The sequence below is a fragment of the Hemiscyllium ocellatum genome, chromosome 6 (assembly GCF_020745735.1).
Source record: "Hemiscyllium ocellatum isolate sHemOce1 chromosome 6, sHemOce1.pat.X.cur, whole genome shotgun sequence".
Taxonomy (NCBI): Eukaryota; Metazoa; Chordata; class Chondrichthyes; order Orectolobiformes; family Hemiscylliidae; genus Hemiscyllium; species Hemiscyllium ocellatum.
Window position 1 is genome coordinate 23,827,379 of NC_083406.1, and position 17,725 is coordinate 23,845,103.

General features: G+C 41.0%; 1 protein-coding gene across 3 annotated transcripts in view; it reads right to left on the reverse strand.

Moving 5' to 3' along the window:
- LOC132816388 (protocadherin-9) overlaps positions 1-17,725 on the reverse strand; it is a 734,589-nt gene that overhangs the window by 272,079 nt on the left and 444,785 nt on the right. For 2 of the 3 annotated variants that reach the window (XM_060825878.1, XM_060825876.1), the window contains exon 2: positions 15,970-16,045. In XM_060825878.1, coding sequence (XP_060681861.1) covers positions 15,970-16,045 — 76 coding nt within the window. Of the gene's footprint in view, positions 1-15,969; positions 16,172-17,725 lie in introns of all 3 variants that reach the window. The other variant, XM_060825877.1, reaches the window with a different exon arrangement.

Below are 17,725 nucleotides of genomic sequence, written 5' to 3' on the forward strand. Positions count from 1 at the left end.
ACTTGCCTCGTACATCTCTTTCAAACTTCCCCTCTCTCACCTTGAACCCGTGTCCTCTAGTGATTAACCCCTCCACCTGGAAAAAAAGCCTCATACTTTCCACTCTATCCATGCCATTCACAATCTTATAAACTTCAATTAGGTCACCCCTCAAACTCCTGTGTTCCAGTGAGAACAAGCCAGTCTAGCCAAGCTTACTTCAGAGCTAAAATCCACACCCCACTCCTCCTCATACCAGGCAACAATCTAGTAAACCTAGAAGCATCCACATTCTTCTGGTTGTGTGGTGATCAGAACTGTACACAATATTCCAGGTGTGGCCTAACTAAAGTTCAGTAAAGCTGCAGCATAACTTCTCTAACCTTATACACAATGCCCCTTCCAATGAAGGCAAGCATATCATAAGCCTTTTTTATGACCTTATTTACCTGCACTGCCACCTTCAGTGATCTGTGGTTCTGCATACCCAGATCCCTCTGTGTATCAATACTCTTAAGGGTTCTGCCATTCACTGTACAATTTTTAATTGTACTTGATCTTCCAAAATGCAATACCTCACATTTCTCCAGATGAAACTTCATCTGTTATTTTATTTTACCCATGCCTCCAACTGATTTATACCCTGCTGTATCCTTCGACAATCCTCCTCTACCAATCTTTGAATCATTTGCAGATTTCCAAATGAACATCCTCACATTCTAATTCAGGAAAAGCCTTGTACTGGCTTGATCCAGTGTTTGCATTGATGCCAACCTTAGTTTGCTTGAGCATTGAGACACAATGTCACAGACAGAATTTGTAATTTTGTACGGACAGGTTAACTACACACATACAATTTAACATTTGGTGCTGAAAATCATGTAGTGAATTGGATCTAATGCTAGCCAACTGGATCAAAGTATTTTCCACCTCTTGGCTGTGCAGTGAACTCTGGACTGTCTCTATCTGACATTGGCTAATGGCACCAAATTGGCAGTAAGATGCTATGGAAACACATGGCTCTGGCATAGCAGGGGACTGGGGGTGTATTTATTCTGTATCTGGTATTCGTGATCTAATATTTTACGCAAACACTAGGTGGGAAAAAGGATGAAAAGTTCTACTTCCCAAATCATTCTCTCGTTTTGAGAAAAATAAGTATTCATCTAATGTATGATATTAGATGGTTTATAATGAAATTAAATTAACAAAATATTGTGATCATAACATAATCCATTAGATAAATACTTGTGATTTTTTTCTTTTTACATCATTTTATTGATTGAGTCAGGCTGCAGTTTGTAATTTCCTGATTAGTGTCTTATGTTCTTTGGAGTTCACTGAATATTAAATATTAATAGAGGAAAGAATATAAATATTTGTATTACTACAAACAATCTTTCTATGTGGAAAAGTCCGCTATTTTCTTCCCAGGTCTCATTGACACCACACTGCCTGTACCACAGGCAGTCCTGGATGCCAGACAGTATCGGTCCAGTAAAAACAATGACTGCAGATGCTGGAAACCAGTTTTTGGATTAGTGGTGCTGGAAGAGCACAGCAGTTCAGGCAGCATCCAAGGAGCAGTGAAATTGACGATTCGGACAAAAGCCCTTCATCAGGAATAAAGGCAGAGAGCCTGAAGCGTGGAGAGATAAGCTAGAGGAGGGTGGGGGTGGGGAGAAAGTAGCATAGAGTACAATAGGTGAATGGGGGAGGGGATGAAGGTGGTAGGTCATGGAGGAGAGGGTGTAGTGGATAGGTGGAAAAGGAGATAGGCAGGTAGAGCAAGTCCGGACAAGTCATGGGGACAGTGCTGAGCTGAAAGTTTGGAACTAGGGTGAGGTGGGGGAAGGGGAAATGAGGAAACTGTTGAAGTCCACATTAATGCCGTGGGGTTGAAGTGTTCTGAGGCGGAAGATGAGGCGTTCTTCCTCCAGGTATCTGGTGGTGAGGAAGCGGCGGTGAAGGAGGCCCAGGACCTCCATGTCCTCAGCAGAGTGTGAGGGGGAGTTGAAATGTTGGGCCACAGGCGGTGTGGTCGATTGGTGTGGGTGTCCCGGAGATGTTCTCTAAAGCACTCTGCTAGGAGGCGCCCAGTCTCCCCAATGTAGAGGAGACCGCATCGGGAGCAGCGGATACAATAAATGATATTAGTGGATGTGCAGGTAAAACTTTGATGGATGTGGAAGGCTCCTTTAGGGTCTTGGATGGAGGTGAGGGAGGAGGTGCGGGCGCAGGTCTTACAGTTCCTGTGGTGGCAGGGGAAAGTGCCAGGATAGGAGGGTGGGTTGTAGGGGGGCATGGACCTGACCAAGTAGTCACAGAGGGAACGGTCTTTGCTGAAGGCGGAAAGGGGTGGGGCGGAAAATGTATCCCTGGTGGTGGGGTCTTTTTGGAGGTGGCGGAAATGTTGGCGGATGATCTGGTTTATGCAAAGGTTGGTAGGGTGGAAGGTGAGCACCAGGGACATTCTGTCCTTGTTACGGTTGCCGGGGTGAGGGCTGAGGGCAGAGGTGCGGGATGTGGACGAGATGCGTTGGAGGGCATCTTTTACCACGTGGGAAGGGAAATTGTGGTCTCTAAAGAAGGAGGCCATCTGGTGTGTTCTGTGGTGGAACAGGTCCTCCTGGGAGCAGATACGGCGGAGGCGGAGGAATTAGGAATACGGGATGGCATTTTTGCAAGAGGTAGGGTGGGAAGAGGTTTAATCCATCCAGGCCTTTCTGATGCTCTTCTCAGCCAGACACTTAGTGACGTGTAAGTGCAAAGTTAAATCTCCATTTAACGTTCACTGCTCACTATGAGAAGGTCCCTTCACATCACTTGGTACCTGCATACGCAGCAGTACTGGTACAATCACAAAAAAGCATTGTGCACACCAATTTCATGGGTCATTGCATCACTAACCGTGGTGATCACTCCAACATCACGCTGATGAAAAGCATGAAAGTGACATCGAACACCAGGTTATTTTGGATGGTGCACTGCAGAGAAATTAACTGTCCACACACTCGTTAGCAAATGCCTGAAGAATCATACTTCACTTTGTTGCCATGAGCTGGAACTTGAGGACCCCCCAATATTGAAACGGCGTAGGTTGGTATGTGTTTGGATCTGAAATAAATCATGGCCAGAGCTGAATTTGCATGATGGTAGAAAGTAAGGAGACCTGAAAGGATAAAGCCAAAAAGATATGCAGCAGGGAGTAGGGGAACCCCACTGTGTGGATTCAATTGCAATTAGTTTCAAAATGACTTAATCTATTGGAAAGGTCCATGGCACCAGTCCTTGGAAAGTTACGTCAAGAGTGCACAACTAACACACAATAAGAATAGAACTTTTTTTTTTCAGAGTTTCTGAATAATCAGCCATCTATTCCAGTGCTGAGTGCGGCATACCAGAACGCTCAACATTAGGTGAATTACATTGCATTAGGAATAACTTCATAAAATTCATAACATTTTTTAGAAGTGTATGAGGTTATTTTTGAAGGTCAGAAATAAGCACATCGATTGGAAGTAAAACATTGCATTAAAAGCTACTCCAATTCAGAATATAGGAGGTGGTAAGAAGGAATAGAGGACAAACGGAAAGATAGATTGTTGGGATGTGTATAGTCTGGTAAGAACACATTATTCAACTTATTATTTAATCTTGAAGTATTAAATAAAATGCATGCTTTCTCAATAAAACAGTTCTTTAACTGGAACAAATTCAGTAGTTAACATATTTGAAAGATTTTTAAAACAGTAGGAACAGAATTTCAAATACATCCAGGCAGTAGGTCAAAAGAATTCCATTAAGATTATTAATGCAGCAAGCCTTCTGTTCAGCCCACATGAAAGACTTGGCCAAGCTGCAATCACAAATAAATGCAGCAACTCACTCATTGCAATTTTCATAAAAAAATATAAAAGAGATTATAAGACATTTGGGAATAGACTGCAGATGGGATGCCAATAGCTGCTGAGCTCCTTACAGAAGGGAACGATACTATAAGGGAAATGGCTGTGACAACTTACATATTTTTGTGAAGATCCTGCCTTACCCCTCAATGGATTTATGCCACATCTTGACGCTATTAACACTACTATTTTTTTGCAAATTAATGTCACAAAATATCTGCATTCATTACATACTCTTGAGAGAGAGAGAAAGAAATGCTTTAGGTGATATAACATTTTTATTCTGTTCGAACGCTGAGATATTGGATTTGCAGACTTACTACTTAACTCACCTAGTTACAGCTTATCCATTGATTGTGTACTAAATGAACCTTTCAGTCTTTTAAAAAAAAAGCATACAATTGAAGACTCTTTCAACACAGGCACAAATATCTTGGTCCATCAAATTGCACCAATATTTCTCTTTCTGTGAATCTTTTGACTTATTTCCATTCTGTTGCTCAGTTACTTACACCAAAGCTTTTAATATTTACTTCACACAACAAGTAGTGAAATTCTCCAGCTTAACCCTGAAAAGCTGTTGAGTCTGTAGGTCAACTGAAAATGCGAAAACTGAGACTGACGGATTTGTTAAACCAAGGGTACGTATTATGGGTTTGAGAAAGAAGTTGGGTCGATGGATTGCAAGGGGATGACTAACTTGATCTTAAAATCCACACCGTTATTTTCAAATCCTTATGTGGTCACAATCCTCAGTATCTCAGGAATCTCTTATAAACCACATAACCCTCTGAATTATCTGTGCTTATCTAACTCTTTCCCATGCCCAACTTTAATTGCCCCATCACTGAAGGGTGTAACTTTAACTGCTATGGTCCTAAATTCTGGAATTGCACCACTGCCTCATTTTCATCCACACCTGCCTCATTGACCAGTGTTCTGGTTACCTGACCTAATATCTTCTTAAGTGGCTCAGTGCCATGTCATGTTTTAGGAAGCACCTAGGGGTATTTTCTCATCTTAAAGACGATATTTCAAATCAAGATATCTAATGGCTTATTCCTATTCCCATGTTCCTTTTCAAATGATTATCTAATAACTTAACAACTCCTGGACTCAACTCAAGTATGGCTTGTTTTCAGACATGCCTGTTTCTTTCTGCAGATAAACACATATGACCATGTAAATTATACAAAATCAGAAAGTTGCATTTGTGCAATGCAGCTGTTCTGAAGATGAAAGACCCTTCCCTGCAAGAGGTAGCAAAGGCAAATGGAGCTAGTATCCCACAGAAAACAAAATCTTAACAACATGTGTACTGCTGCACTATTCACCTCTTAGAGACATAGAGATGTACAGCATGGAAACAGACCCTTCGGTCCACCCGTCCATGCCGACAAGATATCCCAACCCAATCAAGTCCCACCTGCCAGTACCCGGCCCATATTCCTCCAAACCCTTCCTATTCATGTATCCATCCAAATACCTTTTAAATGTTGCAATTGTATCAGCCTCCACCACTTCCTCTGGCAGCTCATTCCACACACGTACCACCCTCTGCATGAAAAATTTGCCCTTTAGGTCCCTTTTATATCTTTCCCTCCTTACCCTAAACCAATGCCCTCTAGTTCTGGACTCCCTGACCCCAGGGAAAAGACTTTGTCTATTTATCCTATCCATGCCCCTCATAATTTTGTAAACCTTTACAAGGTCACCCCTCAGCCTCCGATGCTCCAAGGAAAACAGCCGCAGCCTGTTCAGCCTCCCCTCAAAGCTCAAAGCCTCCAACCCTGGCAACATCCTTGTAAATCTTTTCTGAACCCTTTCAAGTTTCACAACATCTTTCCGATAGGAAGGAGACCAGAATTGCATGCAATATTCCAACAGTGGTCTAAGCAATGTCCTGTACAGCTGCAACATGATCTCTCAACTCCTGTACTCAATACTCTAACCAATAAAAGAAAGCATATCAACAGCCTTCTTCACTATCGTATCTACCTGCGACTTCACTTTCAAGGAGCAATGAACTTGCACTCCAAGGTCTCTTTGTTCAGCAACACTCTCTGGGACCTTACTATATTTTTTTCCCCAAGATTCAGAGAAATGAAAGCCTGTAGCATTGTATTTTGAGTCAAAACAGTTTACAACAAAACAGGTACAACAAAAGGTCTTCATTTCTCAATTTTAAACTTGCTTTCTTTATAAATTATATACATTGGCAGCGTGAAAAAATTTGACATTGTGGTCTGGCCATATAATCAGAAAGTTCATGTGGGGTTCCCTTCCTTCTGCTATGAGAGGGAAGTGAGGCACAAACCATTCTGTCACATGTTAGGGCTCACAGTATAGATGCTGACACTCAAAGTGAAGGAGTCAATATCTTCACTTTGGATTCAATGCAGGCTTTCAAGACTGAGATACTTTCAAACATCAGTGCAGAAATGCTTTTGAATTACATTCTCTTTAATATTAGGTTGCATGAATGTACTGTAACAGGATTCAGCTTAGGATCAATGGACAAATGCAGCAACTGCATTAAAAGCATGCATTTTCCAATCCTTCATGATAGGGTTGCCAATTCTGGTAGGATGTATTTCTGGGCCATAAGGCCTCTTGTTCCAAACTCTCCCAGTCAAACAGATGTTAATCCATCTCCAATATCATTAACCTAGAATACTTCAAGAAAACTGAACAAAAGAAGAACCATTTCACACACCACTGATTTTTCTGTTTGCAACAAAGGCCTGGAGATAACTGTTTGATTTCTGAAGATTCCAGAACCATCCTGAAATTTTGAGAGCCTCCTCCAGGCCTGTACATTTTTGCCATAATAAGGCACTAAATATGTAAGCCAAAATTAAACAGAGGTACCTTAGTTTCAAGGAATGCAGGGGCCAAAGGCAACTGAAAATATCTCACAAGGCCGTACACGTCTGTTACCATCACTACAACAAATTATTTGTAATGCCTGATGAATTAGATTAGTCTACTCCTCAGATTGCATTTCATAAAGATAGAATAGACATCTGTAGGAATATTTTCTATCCTTCCCTGCAGGAAAGGAATGCCAACTGTGGACACTGTGCCTATGGATTAACACTGTCCATCAATAAAACAATCTGAGCAGCCATGAGCTTAACCCTAGGGCTCAGCCTGTATGATTTCGATTGAAACTAAAAGGATAGTACTGATTTGAACCTAATGTGATCTCTGTAGAGCTGTTAGCAAGCAGAGGAAGAGAAACCGTACATGTGAATGAAAGTATGAACTGCAATCATATGCTGATATCCTCGGGTAATTTCACAACTTTTTCTCAGGGTGCAGGAAATCAATTTTCACTCTGAGAGTAATCGTTTTTGAGGAAGTCAGTAGAAAATTAGTCAATTATACTGTGAGAAGGAGGGACCAAAAAAACAAAAATATAAAATAGTCACCCTCATTAGAAATTTCCCGCAAGCAAATATTTTAGGCACCAGTGCAATATATTGCATAGTACAGTGGGTTAGCACAGTATCATTTCACCTGTAGAGCCTGGGCCACAATTAAGCCAATATTAATAGAGGGCAAATTTATTTTCTTTCCTCGTTGCCAGGTTTCTCAGTTTAAAAAAAAGCTTTGACAGTTGTGAAACTGATTCATAGGCACAAAGCTAAAATATAAATTAATCGTAGTTAATCATTTGTTAACATCCAACAGGTCATCTCACATAGAAACCACAAGGATGTTTGGTGCAATAAACAGAATCAGTCAAAGAAAATCTATCATTTATTTTGTGTCTTTCATGATCCTTTTCTTATTCCAAAATACTGTGCAAGTCAATTAAACACTTGTCAAAAACATGACAGACAACTTTGCATCCAACAATCACATAAAACAATGTAATAAAGTAAAAAAAAATCTGTTTTTGTGTTGTGGGTCAAACGATAACAGTAGGTCAGAACACTAAGGATAACTCACCCCCTTCTTTATAGTGCCATAGTTTCTTTTATGCTTTTCTGAGGGAACCTCAATTTGATGTTTACCCTGAAAAGTGGTATCTTTGAGGTGGTACTCCTTCAGTACTTCTCTGATGTGTCAACATTAGATTTTGATCAAATAATGGAGTGGGGTTAAACCTACGATATGTTTTCACTCTGAAGTGAGAGAGCTCCCAACAGAGCCATGGCGAACACCAATTAGAGAGTTTGCAGTCGGGGCTACTCTGCTGGGAGTAGGCTCAGAAATGTTCCTGGAACAATGTAATAAAAGTGTACTCTGCAACCAGTGAAACCTAGACAGAAGTTAGAAGGTTTGGCACTGACAATTGGTGTCACGTTAGAAAAACTTCCCATTTCCGTAAGTGTTGCTCCTTAGAATTAATTACAGTAATGTAAAATTTGGCTGAATCAAAACATTCTTGCAACTCAGTGTGCTCTAGCATATTCAAATACCTATTTTCAACTTCATCTCCACCTTAACACAAACCAATGCCATTCGAAGCTAAATTTACTTTTTGATATTCGAGGTTCTCTGAACAAAAGTATAAATGAGCAGGTAAAATAGATAATGTAGTGTTTATGCCAAGGACCACCTGGAAATAACACTAAGCAATTACAAAAGTGGTTCATAGAATCACAGACACTGAGGACCAGAATGAACACTGCATGGTACTGGGAAGGAAAATGATGTAAATTACAAAGATTACTTTGAAAAATAAGCACACATTTGAAAACCTTGTTAAACTAGAAAATATGTTCTTATTCCCAACCAACACTCAGAAGATTTTTTTAAAATCTCACAGGCTTCTTCTAGTGCTTATCAAGTAACTCAAAGCCTCTGAGACAGTCTCAGTTCATATTTCTCATATCAAAACAAATCATGTTACAAGTGTATTACAGGTACCTGTAGAGATTCTGGACATGTTATTAGATGATGAAGACGTGTACACTGCAAGACAGAAAACAGTTTCAATACCTTAGGGTTTCACCTCACACAACGGTCAAACAAGAAACACTGCTCGAATCTTTTCAGCTGAGAAATTACCGTCCGTGATGTTATCACATGCTTAATGGCTGGTATAAATGTTTCCCTCTTCATTATTTTAATGGACACTTTCAACAATTAATTTTCAATGAGTTAACACCTCCATAAAAATACAGTAATGGGTTCAAAAGTAGCAGTTTAAGCTTTGCTTTTGATAATGGCAGAGCGTAATGTTTAATTTTAAGTGTTTAATCAATCATCAACAGTAAGAGACCAAAAATGTTACAATCGTGCATGAGATATTGCATTACCTTGATCAGTCCCCATTCATTGATTTTACGAATCTATCGAACAGGAATCTCAAGTCAGTTTCTACTTCTAGACTGGTTGATTTTCAGAACCTCATTCAACAATGCTGGAATGTTCTCATTGACAGATCATGATGATTGTATGTATAAGCATACTCATGTGCTGCCTGTAAATTGATATTTCAGAGAAATGTTTGTGAAAGGGCTTTGACTAGAGCCATTGTCATCCATGAATGTGGACAAGGCTCATTCTGCCCCAGGGCTCATAATTAAGCATCCACACAATTGGCAATGCACACAAATGGGCATACCTTGGTACCTCATCTGGTATCACTGTGGTATCATCAACTTCAACTGTTTTAATTGGAATATGTCATCTCTCTATCTGCATGAAGTCTGGAACAACAAAAGAGTTGGATGATCCTAACAAAAGGCAATGACTCTGCAGACAGACGCCAGCAAGAGGTATGACACAGCTAGGACACAGAGCAAACTTGCAAACCAAATAAAAATCACTGCAGTAATGGTTGGGATTTTACAGAGTATAATCCTACTGTTAACAGTAATGCTTTTGCTTGCAGCGCAAAAAGGTGGGAATATCACTGGATTAGCAATCCAGAGGCCCTGGGTCTGTGGGGACATGAAATCAAATTCAACCATGACAGCTGAAAGAAGTTAGTTTCAAGTCATAACAGCAGAATTTACAGACTAATGGTGGTTAATGCTGGCCACAAAATCATTGTTGAGTGTTGCAAAGAAAAAACTGCTCACTAAAATGTCTTCCAGGGCAGGAAATCTGGCATTCTTACCTGGTCTGGCTTACATATATCTCCAGATCTATAGCAATGTGGTTGACTCTGAAACAATCAAGCAATCCTCTCCACTGTATAAAATTGCCACACAAAGTCAATAAAGAAATTAAACTGAACAGGTATCAGAAATGGGAATGGAACACGTATTCTTGTCAACTTTGAAAAGGATTAAACTAGTATCTAGGGATTGCTATCAAAATTATGGGAGTTACCTCAAACACCTGTCAAGCAACAGCCTGGCAAAGGTCACACTCACCAAATAATTAGTGGGCGGCACGGTGGCACAGTGGTTAGCCCTGCTGCCTCACAGCACCAGAGACCCAGGGTCATTTCCCGCCTCAGATGACTGACTGTGTGGATTTTGCATGTTCTCCCCGTGTCTGCGTGGGTTTCCTCCGGGTGCTCTGGTTTCCTCCCACAGTCCAAAGATGTGCGGGTCAGGTGAATTGGCCATGCTAAATTGCCCATAGTGTTAGGTAAGGGGTAAATGTAGGGGAATGGGTGGGTTGCGCTTCGGCGGGTCGGTGTGGACTTGTTGGGCTGAAGGACCTGTTTCTACACTGTGAGTAATCTAATCTAATCTAATACCTTACAGGCACCACCAGCAACAACTCATCAGGGATGGTGACACATTTATATAGATTTGAGAAGAAGTTGCCCTGAGAGTCTGGATCACACGAAATTCATAGAATTAAGTCAAAGACAGGTAAGGAAATCTTCTGCTGATTGCCTCAACAGCACCCCTATCAATCGCTGAATGAGTACTCCTCCATGTTGACCACAATTGAGGGGTGAAGGCTTCAGAATATACTCTGGCTGGGGGATGTCAGTGTCCATTGTCAAGAGTGGCTCAAATGTATGACAACTGACTGAGCTAGTTGAATACTAAAGAACAAACGTACTAGAGTGTTACAATTACCTGTAACAAATAGTGAAAGTATCAAGAAGGATAAAATTAATTAACCTCATTTTCAATAATCCACCTGTCATAGATGCATTTGTCCATGTTAGTTTTGGGTAGGAATGAGCATCTTACAGAGCTTGAGGAGACAAAATTCACATTTATGATACCTTCCATTCTGTTGTGTGCCATCTCACTGTGCTAAGTAGTATAGATTTCAAACAGATCTAGAAACTTAAAACTGGATATGCACATGATGCTGTGGGTCATCAACAGCAGAGTTGTGTTCAACAAGTCTGTAACCTCATGGCTCAGCACAGGCCTCCTGTTCTACTATTACCATAAAGCCAGGAAATAAATCCTCATTAAATGGAAAGTGCAGAAAAAATACAGCAGGAACAGCACCAGACATATCTAATAACTTTCTAAAGTGAGAAACACAGGACTACTTTCAGTCAAACAGCGGAAGGAGGAACTGATAAACAAAGGCAGGAGATCCTTCAAGTAAAGGATCAGATCTAAGCTCTGAGGATTCTCCAGTCGTGAATATTGGTGAGCTATTAAACAACTTACTGGATGAGGTGAATTCACAAATATATCCATCATCAAAGATGGGGAACTTTAGTACCTCAGTATGAAAGATATTGCTGAAGCATTTGCAATGATCTTCAGCCCAGAAGTGACAATTAAATGATCCATCCTCAGCTTCAGTAACCATCATAAAATCATAGCTGAGTATGTTCGTTGGTGACTGCATAATGTTCAGCATCATCTGCGATTCCTCAGACAACATTGAAGAAGTCAATGCCCATATGAAGTAAGAACTGGACAACATTCAGGCTTGGGGTTGCTAGGCAGCAAGTAATACTTATGCCACATAAATGTCTACCAATAAACATATACAAGTCAAATTCTAAACATCTCCCGGTGACATTCAACAGCATTACAACTGCTGAATTCCTCACCATCAACATCCTGGGGGCTACTGTTGATCAGAAACTTTACTGGAGTAGCCATCTAAATAATGTAGTAACAAGAGCACATCAATGGCCATGAATTCAGCTTTGAATAACTCATGTTCTGATTTCCCAAAGCCTGCTCACAACCTATAAAGTACAAGTCAGGAGTTTAGTGGACTACTCCTCAATTATCTGGATGAGTGCAGTTCTAACAGCATTCAAAAAGCTCAAAACCATCCAGAACAAAGCAGTCCATGTGCCTGGCACTCCATTCACTTCATTCAACTTTCACTTCCTCCATCACCAATAGACAGTATGTGCTATCTACAAGATGCACTGCAGCTATTCACTATGGCTCTTTCAATAGTACCTTACAAACCCAAGACCTCAACCACTTTGAATGAGAAGGGCAGTAGTTGCATGGGAACACCACCACTTGTGAATTCCCATCAAGTCACATATCATCTTTTCTTTCAACCGTATCACCAACCTAAACTGTTGCTGGGCCACAAGGCTGGAACTCCCTTCATAACAACACTGTGTGTGTATTTACACCATATCGACTACAGCAGTTCAAGAAGACAGCTCACTGCCACTTTCTCAAGGGTAGTTACAAATGAAGAATAAATGTTGGTCTCACCAGCAAAGTCAACCTTCAGTGTAAGAATTTTAAGGGAAGCAACTAATTTAACATTGTATCTGACCAGCGTGGTAGCGCAGTGGTTAGAAGTACTAGGCAAAAGTGAAGACTGCAGATGCTGGAGATTAGAGTCAAGATTAGAGTGGTACTGGAAATGCACAGCAGGTCAGGCAGCATCCGAGGAGCAGGAAAATTGACCTTCATTAGTAGTGCAGCTCACAGCCAAAGGGACCCGAATTTGATTCCACCCATGGGTGACTGCCTGCACAGAGTTTGCACATTCTCCCCATGCCTTTGGGGGTTTCCTCCCACAGTCCAGACACATGCACGTTAGGTTTGTTTAGTTATGCTAAGTCGCCTGCAGTGTCCAGGGGTATGCAGGCTCGGTGGATGATCCAGGGGAAATGCAGGATTACAGGGATGGGGCGAGTCAGGGCTTTTGGAGGGATAGTGTGGAACTTCTGGGCTGAATGGCCTGCTTCCACACTGTAGGGATTCTATGATTCTAACCTAAGCAGGTTGAAGGAATCTGAAGAAAGCACTTAATGTATATCCTACATTCTGCTTGCATGAGCAATTTATGACAGTGCTAACCGACCATCAATTGTATTACTACTCTTCCACTTCAGATATCCGTGATGGGACGGCGGTCATTTTACATAAATCAGATGATCCTTGTGGTCTCCTAATATCTGAAATAAATTTCTTGAAAAAGTCTTAGTTTCTCCTTGAATTTTCAGAAGCAAATGCTTTCGTAGTTTCACCAATCTTCACCCAATGTTTCTTACCAACCACTCACCTTATAATTCTGTTTCTACCAAAAATGAGGCTTCCTTAAAACATCAAAAAAAAGTGTCAGGACAGTACTTGCATAACAAAATTTGAACAAAACCAAATGACACATCACGGACAATCTTACACATTGCACCATGCTGTACAGTTTCTCTTTTGGTTAACTCCTATGAAAAAAATGATTGCTGTCTAAAGTTCATTCACTTTTGGAGTTATCATAATGCCACATGTCACATACACAATTAATTTTAACAAAAGGCAAACTGATAGTTCCAGTCTCACTGAACTAGCTGATTTTGAAATGTTCGTCTTACAAATTCACAGCCAAAGGGACCCTACAATGGCTCTACAATGGAAAGAAAATAAATTTAAAAACCAAAACATGATTTCCCACCCACAGAGCATGTTAATATTATAGTCAGGTTCTGAAGATGTCTCTTGAACCAATGACATCATTGGAATCCAATGACAATGGACCCACACTTGCACCTCCAACTACAGCTGAGGTGGACTGATAAGGATCAGGAAGCCTCCCAAATACTATAGATCTTTCCTGAACGAAACTAAGGTAATCTCCTCTGGGCAACCCATAGTTTACAATAGTTCAATTGTTCTGTGTTTGATCATGGGAGTTAGAAAACTAATCTATGCTCACTGTGCTTGATTAGTTTATCTTTGGTGAGGGCACTGAGATAAGTAAACAGACACACAAAAGCTGAGCTAAACTGGAAGATTCTGTCAACAGAATTCCTGTACACCAAGAAACTATTAACACTACAAACTACAGAAATTAATCTCTGCATTGTTCTAAGGTAATGAAATAGACACTTCTCTAACTGTGGTTTGTTTATTTTGCACAAATTAACTATCAAAACTGATGCCTTCTGGATTGACATAACATTGGTAACTATAGAACCACTAGGGAAGACAAAAGTGATGATATTACCAAGAAGTAAAGAGAAAAAAACATTTAAGTTGCAAACCCTTCTCTTCAACTGAGCAATGCACGTGTCCCACAAAAAAAAACATTGGTTGATCCTTTGAACTGGCTCAGTATCTTTAACCTGAGATGTTTAAGAGCTTTGAAATTTGGACTGGTGTTAGATAGTTCACATGTGCTGAAAGTCAAGTCTCAACAGGCACCTGCACCTGCACCTCCACACACATCATCTATTGCATCCGCTGCACCCGATGTGGCCTCCTCTATATTGGGGAGACGGGCCGCCTACTTGCAGAACGCTTCAGGGAACACCTCTGGGACGCCCGGACCAACCAACCCAACCACCCCGTGGCTCAACACTTTAACTCTCCCTCCCACTCCACCGAAGACATGCAGGTCCTTGGACTCCTCCATTGCCAGAACATAACAACACGACGGTTGGAGGAGGAGCGCCTCATCTTCCGCCTGGGAACCCTCCAACCACAAGGGATGAACTCAGATTTCTCCAGTTTCCTCATTTCCCCTCCCCCCACCTTGTCTCAGTCGATTCCCTTGAACTCAGCACTGCCCTCCTAACCTGCAATCCTCTTCCTGACCTCTCCGCCCCCACCCCACTCTGGCCTATCACCCTCACCTTGACCTCCTTCCACATATCACATCTCCATCGCCCCTCCCCCAAGTCCCTCCTCCCTACCTTTTATCTTAGCCTGCCTGGCACCCTCTCCTCATTCCTGATGAAGGGCTCTGGCCCGAAACGTCGAATTTCCTGTTCCTTGGGTGCTGCCTGACCTGCTGTGCTTTGACCAGCAACACATTTTCAGCTCTGATCTCCAGCATTTGCAGACCTCACTTTTTACTCTCAACAGGCAGCCAAATTGATCATTCAATGCTCAAGATGCATCCAATCTCACGAATATATCAAAAGTGACAGTAAAACTGGATTTGTAATCAACTGGGAGAAAGTGAGCACTGGAATCAGTTCATTCGTGTTCAGCACAGAGTGAATAGCCAACAGATGTCAGTACAAATCAAGATGCAGAAGGCAATACCCAACAAACAAATTGCAGTACAAGGAGACCATCCCCAATATCTTGGTGGTAGCATAAAAATAAAATTGCCTTTCAGTTGAAAGTAGTATCTGAACATCCCTTCCCAACATATAGCAGTAGCCCAAAATATTGACTGGTACAAGATGGTTAATATATTGTGTCACAGTTTAAAACAAGGAGCACAATGCCTGGACCACAATACCCAGTGATTAATGTGAGTACTTGGGGAGGTACAGAAGTAAACTTTTGCCTACAAAGAGAAGAAAGATGTCTGCTTTTCTCCAGAATTAATGAGCCATGCCAATATCCTTCTCAAAAATGCTACAATTGGCAGCGGTGTGTTTCTGGAATTTAATTAGCGGGTCATTAAGCAGGGAGAAAAGTGAGCATTCCCCTGTTTATTTTCTTTGTGGTGAAAGAGGCATCTCACCCCCTTTAAGCTTTGGCAGTAAAACAGCAAATATTCCCCGCCTTATGGCGTGCTAAATGCATTGCAGCCAGTAAAACCTGCAGCTGCTCCACACATTACTGCTGAACCACATTCAAGACCTGAAACAAAGGCACGAAGGAGTGATAAATTTGTGACCCTTAACGGGGTGGGGAGGAGCAGGTTGGGGAAGGTGGTTGTTTTAGCATTGAAAGTTAATGTGGCAGAAGGCAAGGTTATATTCCCAGTTTAGAGTAACCACATTTGGGAAAGAAACAAGGTCGTCACTTACTAGAATTTGGGTCAGAGTTGCCGTCGGCCTCGGTCCTCTTGTCTGGGGAAGCCTGCTCGTAGAACTCGTCCTGCGGCTGAACCAGAGGGAGAGGGTGTGAGATCAGCGTGCCACCACTTACTGGTTCATGGTCTCCTAAACCACTATCACTGCAGCTTTCCTGGGAGCCGTCGGGCAGATGAAATGTAACGCGGCGGTGAGACTAGAAAGAAGGGCAAAGAACATGGAAGTTAATGCTCTTCTTTGCTTTCCCACCCTTTCCCCCAACTCCTTCCAACTTTGGACAGATTATTCTCGGTTCAGTTTAGTCACTCGCACCCCCAGCCACAATCAGTATTTGAGTCACTTGGTGCCAATTCTCTCTAAAGCAAGCTACCACACCTGACGGAATTTACCTCAAGCAGAAATCTGAATTCAGATTTCACAAAATATATCACTCTTATTGATACAGTTCCACAAATATGCTTTCTGAAGGATGAAAAAGCAATTGGATATATATGGTTCTTTGAAAGTACTGAACATGCAAACATGATTAAACATGCAAAATAAAAGGGGTCTCAAATTTAGCTGAAGTCATAAGAAACATGTCCATATCCCTGTAGAAAATTGCAGATGGTACATGTTCATGTAAAATAACCCTGAGAACTGCTGTAGACTGATAATAGATCAAATTTGGAACCTGGGCCTATATAACACCTTTAACATATGAGCGTGACCCAGAAATGTTAGCAAAAATAAAATCAGTACAGATGACTAAAAGCTTGTCAAAGGGCTACGTTCAAAGACAAGTAAGAAAGGAGGTTACAAGAGAAAGGCAAAAGGGGACTGTGCCCCTTTTGAAAAAAACACTATTTATATTCTGGGTTTGCATAAAAGTGCTTTATAAACAGTATTCAACGTAGATGGAGCCAATTAACACAGATAAAAGGCCAAATATTGCAAATGCTGGAAATCCGAAACATGCACAGAGAATCTTGGAGAAACTCAGCAAGCCCAGCAGTTGTCTGGAGAGACAAACAGAGTTAACATTTGAGTCCGGTATGACTCTTCTTCTGAGCTGGTCTCCAGTTAGTTTGAGTTTCTGTAATTAATTCAGGCACAATCCAATTAACAGAAGCTTGTTTAAACAGCAAAGATATGAGGCCAGGTTTTGATCTGTACTATGGCAGTCAATCATCCAAAATGAATGCTTCAATTTACAAATTATTTATTATGTTTCAAAAAATTATAAGAGTGGGTGAAATGAATCTCAAATTTAATGCTAGAGAATTATACATATCACTGATGAAATCATCCACAATAAATGCCAGAGATGTGTACATAATAAGTTGTTTTCTGCAATGTATAAAGTTCGCGATGATCAGCAATTATATTGGTACATGTGATTGCTTAGGATAGAAGGGAGAGAAAAAGCAGCAACATTCCTTAGACAGCAATGAATAGCAACAAAGGTGTGGGTGTTGACAATGCAGTAAATGTGAAAAGGAAGTAGATCCTTTCCAACAGTTAACAAAATGGATATCTAACATGAAAATTTAACATCAATGGTTTCAAAGTTCTAATGTCTGAGATAGCATGCAGTGGGTAAGGTGATTAAGTGTGATTAAAATTTTTGATCTCAGATCAAATAAATGGTTTTAATCCATGCCGGCTGCTAATTTGCTTTTGTCAAATCATAGAAGCATAGAATGGTTACACAACTGAAGGACGCCATCGGCCCATTATATCCACACAGCTCATCTAAGTCTGATGCTGT